Below are 12,948 nucleotides of genomic sequence, written 5' to 3'. Positions count from 1 at the left end.
CCCCTAGACCGTTCTAGATCGTCAGTCTAGACTAGGGACAAGTTTGAGGACTGCATGGAGCGGCTGGATAAGTTTGTTTCACGAACAGAACAACCTACACCACGCAGCCCAAGGGATGAAAGCCCTGCTAACCCTAGATCTAAATTTCCAAGGCTTTTTGACCCCTCTTTAGAAGAGGTCATATATAATTATGACCTTACTGAAGAAAACATTCTACCAGTTAGGGTACAGGAGAATCCTTTTTATAATGAGGAGGAACATGAGCCCATTGGAGATGAGCCCATTGAGGATGATCCTATTGAAGGCTGGGGGGAGGAGCCAGATGTGGGTGACCCTCAACCATGGCAGTACCCAGAGCCACAAGACCCAGACCGAGATATTCTGGCCTTGGACTCTCCACAGAATACCCCTGCAAGGAATCCTTCTCCTATTGATGATCAACTAACATGTAATGTAATGCTACGTAAAGCAGCTGATCACTTTAAAATTGCAGCTGAAGAGACAGCACCTGAAGCCGACTTCGTTGGGGATGTACTCCGAGAAGCCGCCAACCAGCCAAGCCATCCCTCTACTCAATTGAATTAAAAAATGCCTTGCTCCATCTTTGTCTACAACGGCTCTTACGAGGGGTGTAAACCCAAGAATTGAAAAACTTTTCCGCCCCTCTCCATCAGACCCTCTATATATTAGAGGTCATTCTACCCTGTATTCTTTGGCAGTCACTGCCACAAGGAAAAGACCAGGGGTCCCTTTATCAACAGGCGAGGCTCCCACTGACCAAGAAGTCAAAATACTTTATGCCCTGGGTAAGAGGGTTACCACAGCGGGAGCGTACTCCACTCGTATCGCCAATAACACTACTCTATTGGCTAGTTACGCAGATGCGCAATGAGCTTTAATACAAGAAGGCCTACAAAAGGCTCCAGAACCACTACGGACCCGCCTACTTTCCACAGTCTGAGGGCAGGCAAGTTAACCAAAGTATTTGAAAGAATACTTTGAATTCTGCCGAGACAGCCAGCAGAGCCCTCGCTCAAGGCATTCTCCTCAAAAGACACGCATGGCTTTGTAATTCAGAGTTTAAACATGAAACACAAGCGTCTCTTATAAACAAACCAGTTGAGGAATCCAACTTGTTTGGGAAGGCCGTCAATGAGGCCTTAGAGACCGTGAAAAAAGAACATGAAACCCTAAAGAGTTTGGACCAAATTACTCAGACCCTCCACGGCGAGGATTTGGAAACGGATGTTTTTTTCGTGGCCAACGCTCCACTCACCAACAATACCCTTCAGGAAACGACTGGAACTCTCCACATGGAACCAATACTTACAATACCCCGTACCCCGAAAGGGGACAGCGGCGTGGTAAGGGAAGAGGCAGGAACCTGACCCCCAGAGGTTCTCCTGCCTCTGGTTCCAAATGACTCGAAGATTCGGGTCCCCTCCCATGCCTCTCTGGTCGGGGGCCGGCTGACATCATTCCTGAAAGCATGGGAGGGAATAACCACGGACCAGTTGGTACACGGTACCCTTAGGCTATGGTTTTTTTGTAGAGTTCAACCAATCCCCAAAGTACAGACCTCCACGTCAATGAAGACTAACACCAGAACATCTTTGAATACTTCTTCAAGAAGTCGAGATAGTGGAACAAAAAGGAGCCATAGAGATCGTACCGCTATCACAGGTAAAGGAGGGTATTTATTCAGTGTACTTCCTTGTACCCAAAAAGGATCTAACGATGCGTACTGTTCTAGATCTGCGCCCAGCGCACAAGTTTGTAAAACCACAGAAATTTTGCATGGTCACCCTGCAGGAAATAATTCCTCTGATCACACGGTGGGGGGTGGGGGGATTACATGGCAACTCTGGATATGAAAGATGCATACTTTCATATTTCGATGTTGCCAGTGCACAGAAAGTACCTCAGGTTTATGATAGAAAACCAACATTATCCATTCAAGGTACTACCCTTCGGCATAGCATCTGCACCAAGGGTATTTACGAAGGTACTAGCAGTAGCGGCAGCACACCTGCGCAGGCAGTCCATATCAGTTTATCCTTACCTTGACGACTGGCTCATAACAGGGGACTCCTACGAAACATGTCTGTCAAATACCCAAAAGACGATAGATCTTTTATTCAGTCTGGGTTTCTCCATCAACGAGAAATAATCCAGCTTAGAGCCCAGTCGAGTCAAACAATTCCTAGGGGCTCTAATTCGAACAAAGGACGGCCTCGTCTTCCTCTCCGAGAGGGTTCAAAACATGCTGTTTCAAATCCCTCACTATGTAGTCAGTCGAGAGGTAACAGTACGCAAGGCTATGCGTCTGCTGGGAATGATGGCGTCATGTATCTACTTAGTTTCTCACGCGCGCATGCGCATGCGCCCAATGCAACAGTGGCTAAGCAACCAGTGGTGTCAGGCCAACGGACAGTGAGAGGATTTAGTAGTGGTCTCGCTAGCCCTAGTTCTCTCGCTGCGGTGGTGGTCGAGAGAAAACCTCTTGAAAGGGAAATCCTTCACCACCCCCGCAGTGGAAGCCACTCTAACTACGGATGCCTCCTTTACAGGGTGGGGAGCCCACCTGCTCCAGCAGACAGCAAGTGGAGTGTGGTCGCCAGACATAGCGTCCTACCTGCTGGCAGTGCTGGCAGTGTTCAAAGCAATGAAAGCGTTCGAAACCCAACTACAGGGAAAGCCAATACTAATCCTCAGACAGCACCACGACCATGTACTATCTGTACAAACAGGGAGGCACCCATTCTCCAGGGCTGTCCAAACTGTCCCAGAACATTTGGAAGTGGGCTCTCAAACGCAACAGGTTCCTGTTATAACAACATGTTCCAGGGGGAAGTCAATCTTCTGGCAGACGTACTCGGCAGAGACTTTCCGTTGCCCAGGGAGTACGAATGGCGATTACACAGAATCGTCGCCAATGTTTTTGCAACCCTGTAATACGCCCAAAGCCAAGATTATGCCTCCAGGTACCCCCAGAACCGATCCAAGGGGAACGGACTCTGGATGACATGGTCAGGGAAATTTGTCTACGCTTTTCCTCCCGACTCCTCTTCTCAACAAGATCGTGCACAAAATGCACCAGGAACCAGTCCAGATGATATTGGGTGGCCCCCATGTGGGCCCGCCAACCCTGGTTCGCTCATCTGATGGAGACGTCCTTATTGCCCGTACAACATGTTGTCGCAAGACAAAGGGGAGACTCTTCACCCATGCCTGCAGACATTGAACTTAGCGGCCTGGCTCCTGAAGTCCTAGAATTCGGACACCTGCAGCTCCCTCAAAGATGTATGGATATCCTCAGGGAGGCAAGGAAACCGAACACTAGATATTGCTATTGTAGTAAATGGAAACATTTTGTCATATGGTGTAACTCAAATGCACAATAATATTCAGAATTAAAACCAGAAACACATTGGAACACTGAGGAAAGGGGTCATTTGTCTTCTTTTCTCGGTAAAACGTGGGCGCATGAGAATATGTCAATGTAACTGCAAGAATTGGTCAAAGAGCATCAACCCTATCAACTGCTCTCCCACTCACATTGTCCTATACCTAACTCACTTACTTGACTCGGGCCTAGTCTTCAACTCAATAAAGGTGCACCTAGCGGCACTTTCAGCCTATACAACATCAAAACAGAAAGTGTCATGGCGGAAGATACCAGTGATTAAGGCTTTCATGGAAGGGGTAAAAAGAATTCACCCTCCCATTTCTAACCCGGTTCCCGGAGGGGGCCTAAATGTGGTATTAACTAGGCTTATGGGCGCTCCTTTCGAGCCCATGCACAAAGCAAGTCTTAAGAACCTCACCCTCAAGACTGATTTTTTAATAGAAATCACCTCCATTAGCAGGGTAAGTGAACTGCAGGCACTCATTCTAGATCCCTTCGTAACAGTTCAGAAAGACAAGGTGGTTTTGCGCACTCACCCTAGATTTGCACCTAAATTCCTTTCCAATTTCCATGTGAACCAGTCAATAGAGCTACCAACGTTCTTTCAAAATCCCTCAAGCCTGGGAGAAGAACCCTGCACACACTGGATGTACACAGAGCTGTCCTGTTCTATATGGAAAGAACTCGTCCACTAAGGAAGACTCATCCGTTTTTCGTGTCAGTGACCACAGGAAAAGGAGATGCAGTCTTCAAATCCACTATTTCTAGATGGATTGTCAGTTGCATTACACTCTGCTACCATCTGGCGAAGAGAGAACTGCCCTTCAAGCCTAGAGCCCATTCCACTCGAGGCACTGCGGTGTCCATAGCATTCATTGCAAATGTTCCCCTTGAATCCATTTGCAAAGCGGCAACCTGGAGTTCTGTACACACCTTTACAGAACACTATTGCCTAGACACTCATTCTAGATCTGATTCTCAGGTGGGAAAGGCGGTACTAAGACATCTTTTCACTACTGTTCCTTCTCACAACCCACCTCCAACTCCGGGTACTGCTCGTTAGTCGATGCACAGCATGTGATTCTAAGCAGATTGACAAACATCAGAAGACATGCATTACTTACCGTAAAAGCATTTCTGATGGTTATATCTCCTTAGATTCACATGCGCCCGCCCTTCCTCCCCGCTCGGATAGAAGGAACATAGACGCCTTACTACTTTCTGTATTTTCTGTACTCGCTCACGATAGTCATAAGGCTCCCTCTTGGCAGAAAAAATAAAATCGGAGGGACCTCGACGCGTGAGGGATCTTGGGTACACTACACGTCACGTAGGGATAGTGTTACATGCACGCCCATGTCGACGTCCCCTTTCGATTCTCGAAAGACAAGATGCAATACTCTGCGGTTACCACTGGATGTCGGCTATGCACAGAATGTGAATCTAAGCAGATACAATCATCAGAAATGCTTTTACGGTAAGTAATGCATGTCATGTTTCTATCCTTAAGAACTGCAGTTACTCTTAGATAAAGAAAATAATCTTAAAGGAGGACCCTAAGGGTCCCCAGCAACACTGCCCATTAGGAGCTGTCTGCTGCAATTGTATAATACAGATGCCTTACAAGAGATGTGGAGGAAAGTAGACTCCCTTTACGCAGTGAATAGTGAGTGGTTGCAAGCCCTAAACGAGCCTAAGCTGGATGTGGATGAGTAGGCAAAGCTTCCAGGCATGGGATGATATAGCGGGGTCCGAGCCGATGAGGAAAAGCGTGGATTTGGCCAATGGTTGCTTTGATTGGCTCTGCACTCAGTGAGAGGTGGTTATCCCAGGGAGTTTAGTCAGGGGACCCTCGGATGGGTTTTGGTGGGACCCTCGTATGGGTGATGGTGGGACTCTCGGATGGGTTGGTGGTGCAGGATGGTTAATGGGTGGCCAAGCGTGGAGCAAGAAGAAAGGCTCATATGAGGCCTGTGAGAAGAGGTTGAATTAATTGAAATGAGTGAGCAAACAGTGCACCGTCTGGTGGAAGGAAAGATTGTGATGTCTGGTCTTGTTCACCTTCCAGTTCCCCGTACTCTTCCCTCATGCCAATTCCCTTCTAGAATCTGTGGCTTCTATTTTCCCTTGCTTCTCCTGGTCCTGTTTGTGTCCCTCCTCCCCCATGTTCTTATTCCTCTTATGGTCATTGGCACCCTCTTATCATGCCCCTGCTGTTCCCTTGTGTGGGTGTGCCATTCCTCTCTGGTTTGTTCCAGTTTTTGCATGGCCTGTGACAAGGGCTGCATGAGGACTCTGTGTGGCATACAGTTGGGGCAGGGAGAGGTAGCATCTTGAAGGTTGCTACGGTAAACAATCTGCTTGCCTAAATCCCAATTGCATACAGTGTGGAAGACGCATCTGCCTTATGACCTTGATGCCCAACCTAGTAGTTTCCCATCTACAGAGCTCTGCAGTAAGGCCCTTAACAATTGAGTTGACAGAACATTACGTCATTAATGTGAAAGCAGGAACCTAGAGTGTATCAATTGAATGTCCATGTTAAATTCATAAATGTTTTCTTTCAGAAACTACAACCTGGTCAAAGCTGGAAACCAAGGGGCCCACTCCTCTCCCTCGCAGTCTTCATACGGCCACCGTTATAGGAAACAAGTACGTTTTTGTATTGTTGGTTTTACTTTTCCGTGTTCCGGTCTGACATTGATTCCACTGGCATGCTGATGCCTTCTGTTAGAAATAAGAAGTCCTAGTTGGGATTTGTAAATAAATAAACCCCAATTTTCTAGCGCCCTCTTTCCACATACCAACACTTATTCAATATCCGTCCTCCCCCACCCAATGCACACCTTTTTATAGCACACTCCCCAAACACTTTCCCCTAAACCCAGAGAAGAGATGATGCATGCTCGCCCACACCTCAATGTTTCTGCTTGAATCTTTAGTGGCCCCTGCCTGCTTCTCTCCTCCCTCCCCCCTCCCCCTCCCGGAGAAACCGGCAATGTCTCATTGTTGGTGTGCCCCAAGTAATGCGGTTATCCTGTGCAAGTCTCCTTGTCAGACTGTCTGACTTTCCATTTGAGAGCCCTAGTATAGTTGCTGTTTTTTCTTTGTACTCATGACTTTTGTTTGGCAAGTGAGGTCCACTGTAACTCAGTTCTGTGGACAGCACTTGCCAGACCCTACCGAATGTCTAAGCATGGCTGGCCATGTTTAAGCCCTGTTTGGGCTTCACTGTCCCTTTGGCCGTCTTCCCCGCCTCCATATAGGAGTATGGTGTGACCATATATGGGAATCATCTTTGTGTGCTCTGGCTGGGGGGGGGGGGGGGTTAGCGGTGTTGGGCTGTGTGTGTGTTGCTGAGTGGCTCAGTACACATATCAAACCTTGTGCAGGTGTCATGCCTCTACTTGACCTGGCTTCCCCTGATTGGAGACATGGCCAGAGTTTGAATACTGCGGGTCCACTGATTGGCTTGAATCCTCCTGCCCTACCCCCTTTCACTACTCCCCACAGTCGACCACTGGAACTAAGAATCGGTCCCACAAGAAGCTGCAGAAGGACACTGGATGACTTCTGCTGAGACAACCATTGCCGAAGCAGTCTGCTATCGTCTACGCAAGCTAATGGGCAGGGGAATAGTCGTGGGTCTTTAACTGGCATCTCTGACCCAAAGCAGCGTCTTTCCCTGTGGCCTGTATCGCTCGTAGCCTGGTGCTGTGAAACTTGTAGTGCACTCATCGTGGGCCCAGGACATTGCTGTGTTCTGAGTAGAATTGCTAGAGCATATGGCTGTGTCTTCTATCACCCTGTAAGTGTGGCGCTGGTGAGGCTGATGGCAGTATTTACCTTTTGGCTCCACCCACGGTTTCAACCATTTTTATCATGTTCGTAACCAAATTTATTTACATAGTAGCCGCTTGAGTATTAATGCACTTTAAGTCCTGCTGCCTGCAGACTATTTGCTTTTGTGGGCTTTCTTTGACTGTGGGTATCATACAGCAGGCCTAAGATACCTGTTGCAATGGCCAGTGCTCCCTCTGAGCCCAGCCCGCACCCTCTGGAGTTGTTTAAGCTGGGGTAGCCTATTTTCCGCCTCAGACAAGCCTAATGCACATTCTGTGTGGTGGAGCAGTGTGTTGCAGATTTCCTGATTGTCTGGCAGCCAAAACATGTGTCTCCCTGGGGTGTAAATAGAGCTGGCTGCCCTTGAGTGAATGTTACCTATAGGAGACACTGTATGTTCATCAGATACTTGCCTGAATTGCTGTGGACTGCTACGAACATTGGCTGCTGCATCTTAGGACCTTGGCTGGCCATATGGGCTGGACCCAGGCTCCTTTGTGTTTTTCTCAGTTTCTTAAGTCGATGAAAGCCTCGTACTTGCTTTTCCTTGATCTCTCCCCATGCCCCTTTGTACTCCTTACTGGCTGTCTCATCTTGGAACCTTTTCTTGGCTTCAAGTGTCCATGGGTCCTGATCTATTCCTTTGCATCGTCGGGGTTGGAATGGCTCTGGAAGTAGTGTTTTTTTAAGGCCCCCTCTACTTCAGGTTTTCATTGACTTCCATTGGCTTGAATCCTGTTTATCTTTCTCCAGCTCTCTGGCACTCAAGCTCATCACGGGAGTCCTCTTTGGTGTTCCCTGAGGTTGGTCACTTCTTTATCTACACATGCGGTTAGAACTGGGACTCCGCTAGCTTTAACCTATAGCCATGGTTTACCTATGGACATTGGCTGCTTGATTCCTATAGGGAAACTTGTTACAAGCTTTTGCACTTCTCCATAGTGACTAAAAAGTGTACTTTCAGTCTTAACTGGCTTTTGATCCTTTTTCGTGAGTTCCCCTTGGGTCCCTGGAGTTGGTGCTTGCCTGCAAATACACCTCTATGCATTACTGTCAATAGAGGTGTGCTGGGACACTGCATCAAACCTTGGTCATTTCGTTTCCAGCTATTTTTAGGAGGGCATTGAGGCTATGAGTATGGTATCTTGACATTTGGTGGCCCCTTTACTCCCTCTCTGGAAGTTTATGGTTTACCTGTGGGTGACCTTTTTCTTTTTTACAGTACTCTAAAGGCTGTGAGGAATGGTGACTATTCGTGTCTTGGCATTGTGAACCCTGTACATCACATGGTGTCGTGTTTTTTTTACTGATGGCTAGTGATCACCGCCTCACGGAATTAGAATGTACTGAGCGAGTTTTTGTTTGTTTTATTTAGTATAGCGCTCCAGACCCAGGGGTATATGGGCGCTTAAAGAAAGGTTACAAAGTTACAGAATATAAAGAAAATACTTTCAATTATACAATTGTGGCGGTAATATGCCATATATGGTATGTACAAGCAGGCAGTTAGATTTCAATTATACAGTTAGTAGTATGCTGGTCTATCTGAGGGTTGCTTTCTCCAGAAGCCAGCTGATGACTAGTTTTCTGAACAGTTTGAAGGTTTTGGCCAATTTTATGTTCATCAGAAAGGTTTTCCAAAGTTAAGGGGCAAGGACAGTGAAACTCAAGCCCCCGGCTCTTTTGGTGGTGAATCTGGGCACCGTGAGACAGTGTTCGAAGATCTGGTGATTCTAGTGTTTGGTTTTAAGGTGATTTGGTGGTAAGGTACGGGGGGGCTAGGTGGTTTAGGGCTCTGTAGTTAAGGCAGAGGGTTTTTAAGTTGATTCTTTTTGTTGGATAGATAGCCATTTGCAGGATATTCTTATGTGGGAGATGTGCTGTCTCCTAGGAATATTTAGAGCTGCTCTCAGTGCATTATTTTGGAGGATCTGAAGTTTCTTGATTATAGCTTGGCTGGCACCAAGGTAGAGGCTATTGCAGTAGTCAAGCTTCGTTTGTATGAGGGCCCTAGACAGAATGAGGCAGCTGTCCGTGGATAGAAATGGTCTGCAGGCCCTAATTAGTTTTCCAGTGTAGGCGGTGGCTGAAGCAGTCATGTTAACTTGTTTGGAGAGGTTGGTATTGGCGTCAAGGTAGAAGCCTAGGGTTTTCATGTTTTTCATGACTGGGATGCAGTTGCCATCAATGATGAAGTTAGAGTAATCGGGGCTAAGTTTCTGTAGGTTATTGGGGGATCCGACTAGGAGAAGCTCGGTCTTCTCATCATTCAGGCAGAGGCTGTGTGTGGCCATCCATGCCTGAATGATGGCGAAGATTTCGTTGATCCTAGTGGCGTCTGTGTTGTAGTTGCCAGTGATGGTGAGGAGTATCTGGGTGTCACCCGCGTAGTTGGTGTAGGTGACACCCAGATGGTCCAGTTTATCAAAGAGGGGTTTTGTAAAGATGTTGTAGAGAGTGGGGGAGACGCAGGACCCTTGTGGGACACCGGAGGTAATGGGGATGGGGTCTGCTGCAGCCACAGATGAGAAGACCTTCATGGTTCTGTTGGCTAGGAATGATTGTATCCACATGACAGCAGAGGGGGAGAAGTGGGCGGCAGATGAAAGGTGGTTACAGAGTATTTTATGGTCAACCAGGTGGAAGGCTGCTGAGAGGTCTAGGAGGAGTAGGATAGATGCTTTGTTTTTGTCCTTGATGTCGTCAATCTGACTTTTGAGGTCAACAAGGGCAGTTTCTGTTCCGTGTTGAGGACGGAAGCCAGATTGACGCAGGCCTAACAGTTGATTGGACTTTAAGTAATCTTGAATTTGCAGGTAGGCAACTCTGTCGAGTATGTTTAGCAGGAAGGGGACCATGGTGATGGGCCTGTAGTTGGTGGGAATGGCAGGGTCGAGAGATTGTTTTTTTAAGAAGGGGGAGAACCCATGACTGTTTCAGGTTGTTAGGTACAGAATTGGTCGAAAAGGAAAGGTTTACTAGTTTGGAGATGAAGGGGGCTAGGTCTCGTGCAACATCTTTGATGATCTGGGCGGTGCAGCTGTCCCCTTTGCAATTAGCGGCTTTGAGGGATGCTATGATTTTTTGGATTTCGGGAATAGTGACCATTTTGAATGTGAAGCCGGTGGTGTCACTGGTCAGGGTGGGTGTGCTAGGTATGAAGGCGTTACTGTTTGAGAGTTGTAGTCTTTTGGACTCAATTCTATTTTGAAGACCAGTGATTTTGTTAGCCAGGGCATTTTGGATGCTGGTGCACCATGGCTTGTCCTTCACACAAGTATCGATCTGAGGGTTGGGGTTTTCTAATTCCTTCAGGATGGTGAATAGCTCTTTAGCAGAGGATTGGACGTTATTTATTCTGACATTGTAGGCTTCCTTTTTGGTGCGGATTATCTCCTTCTTGTAGTGGGAGGAAATGGTCATGAGATTGGCTTTTTCTGCTGATGGGTTAGTTTTCCATAGGGTTTCCATCTTGGCTTTCTCTTTTCTAAGAGTTTTGAGTTCCTGTGTGTACCAAGGGTTCAAATGGGCTCTAGGTTTACCTTTGCGTAGCTTTAGTGGGGCCACGGCATGAATGGCGCTAGTTAGGGCATCATTGTAAGTGGTGACTAGAAGGTTAGGGTTGGCTGTGACTGGGAGTGTGTTGCGGAGGGGCAGGATCAGAGGAGTTAGGGTCTCCGCAGTGATTTTGTGCTTATTTCTCGTCAGGCAGGTTGGTGCGAGGGGGCGCTGCTTAGGGTTAGGATTGTTTAGGTTGATGTCGAATATTATGAGGGAGTGGTCAGTCCATGCAAGAGGTTGTGGGGCTTTGCAGGTGATATTGCAGTTATGGGCTGCGACCCAGTCAATGGTTCTACCGTTTTGGTGGGTAGGTATTGTAATGACTTGAATGAAGTTGTACTCGGATAGGGCGTTAGCCAAAGAAGCGGCTGGAGTGTTGTTAGGGTCATTGTACCCTAGATTAAAGTCTCCTAGAATAATATTTTGCGAGTGGGGCTTGGAGTTCTCTGCTATGAGAGTGGTAATGTCTTCCTCGAAGGAGCCTGTGGGGCCTGTATATTAGTTGCAGAGTAATAGTACTCAGAGTAATTTGTACTTTAATGGTGAGGTGCTCACAAGAGTTTAGCGGAGGGGAAGTGATCGGTCTGAGGTCGAGGTGAGGATTTGAAAATGATTGCTACACCTCCTCTGCGAGCATTAGGTCTGTCCGCTCTGAGAATGGAATAGTTGTCGGGAATAGCAAGAGTGAGGTAAGGTCCTGCAGCTTCATGTAACCATGTTTCTGTAGCAACAAAGAAGTCGAGGTCTCCTGAAAGGATAAAGTCGGCAATTGCAGTGTGGTGGGCTACTAGGGATCTAACATTGAGTAGTGCACCTTTTAGAAGTGTTGTCTTAGTGGCATTAGGGCTGTCCTTGGTTGTGGTCTTGGTCTTGGGTGTGGCAGGCAACTTGCTGGATGTAGTGGGGAGTCTGGCGCCGAGTCTATTATTACGGACATGGAGAGTGAGGTTAGTTGTGAGGCGGTGTCCTAGTGGATTGGGACGTTAAGGGTTGGTGGCTGTGTAGTCAGCTTTGGTTAGGTTGATGGTGTTGGGTAGGGTATTAACTGGTGTGGCATTAACTTTGGCAGCGATGTGTTGGTGAGCGATGTGTGGGAATGATGGGAGGGAGGGGAGGAAGGGTATGGGACAGGGGATAGGATGGTGTCTAGGGCAGTTGAGTTTAGCTAGTCTGTTGTGGTATGGTATGTAGCTATTACTGCTGCAAGGAATGCTGCTGTTCATAATGCAGAAAGGGAACATGGTGAGAATGAGCCAAGGGAGCATAGTTAATATAATGCAAGTAGTGTGCAATTTGGTTGTCGGTACAGCAGTGTGGGCAAGGACTCGGTTCGAAGTTGCTTGCTAATATGGTGCCGAGGAAGGGCAGCTTCAGTTAGGTTATGGTCGCAATTTCAGTTATAGAACATCGGGGCAGGCCTAGGCTAAAGTCGAAATTAATGCAAGGTGCAAAAACAGTTTTGGTTATGCAATACCAGGCAGGCATAGGCTAAATACGAGATTACTGACAAGGTGCAGAAACAGTTTCGGTTATGCAATACCAGGCAGGCATAGGCTAAATACCAGGTTACTGGCAAGGTGCAAAAAACAGTTTTGGTTATGCAATACCAGGCAGGGATAGGTTAAATTCAAAATTACTGGCAAGGTGCAGAAACGGTTTCGGTTATGCAATACCAGGCAGGCATAGGCTAAATACCAGGTTACTGGCGAGGTGCAAAAAACAGTTACGGTTATGCAATACCAGGCAGGGATAGGTTAAATTCAAAATTACTGGCAAGGTGCAGAAACGGTTTCGGTTATGCAATACCAGGCAGGCATAGGCTAAATACCAGGTTACTGGCAAGGTGCAAAAAACAGTTTGTTATGCAATAGTTTACCACCAGGTTCATCCCCTGCTACAGTTGCGTATGTTTTGGTGAAACCTACAAAAACGGAGCCCTCCAGCAAGGTATGCAAATGACAGCAAGTTTCAATGCAACATACACAAATTACTTTAGGAATACAATATCAAACTTCTTTTTCAAGACAAATCAATCAAAACATATATGCTTTCTTGAATTATATGAGGGAATGTAGGTGGGATGACAAACCAAGTGGGAGAAGGACAAAAGTAGAAATTAAAAACTGAAATTACTT

At 47.1% G+C, this 12,948-nt stretch overlaps 1 protein-coding gene across 1 annotated transcript in view; it reads left to right on the top strand.

Annotated features, from left to right (window-relative positions):
* HCFC2 (host cell factor C2) overlaps window positions 1–12,948 on the top strand; it is a 389,963-nt gene that overhangs the window by 100,345 nt on the left and 276,670 nt on the right. The window contains exon 5 of the mRNA XM_069629914.1: window positions 5,977–6,061. Coding sequence (XP_069486015.1) covers window positions 5,977–6,061 — 85 coding nt within the window. The remainder of the gene's footprint in view (window positions 1–5,976; window positions 6,062–12,948) is intronic.

Source organism: Ambystoma mexicanum, chromosome 12 (genome assembly GCF_040938575.1).
Source record: "Ambystoma mexicanum isolate Mex_15411 chromosome 12, UKY_AmexF1_1, whole genome shotgun sequence".
Taxonomy (NCBI): Eukaryota; Metazoa; Chordata; class Amphibia; order Caudata; family Ambystomatidae; genus Ambystoma; species Ambystoma mexicanum.
The sequence above is the reverse complement of the archived record's forward strand: the minus strand, read 5'-3'. Positions and strand labels throughout refer to the sequence as shown.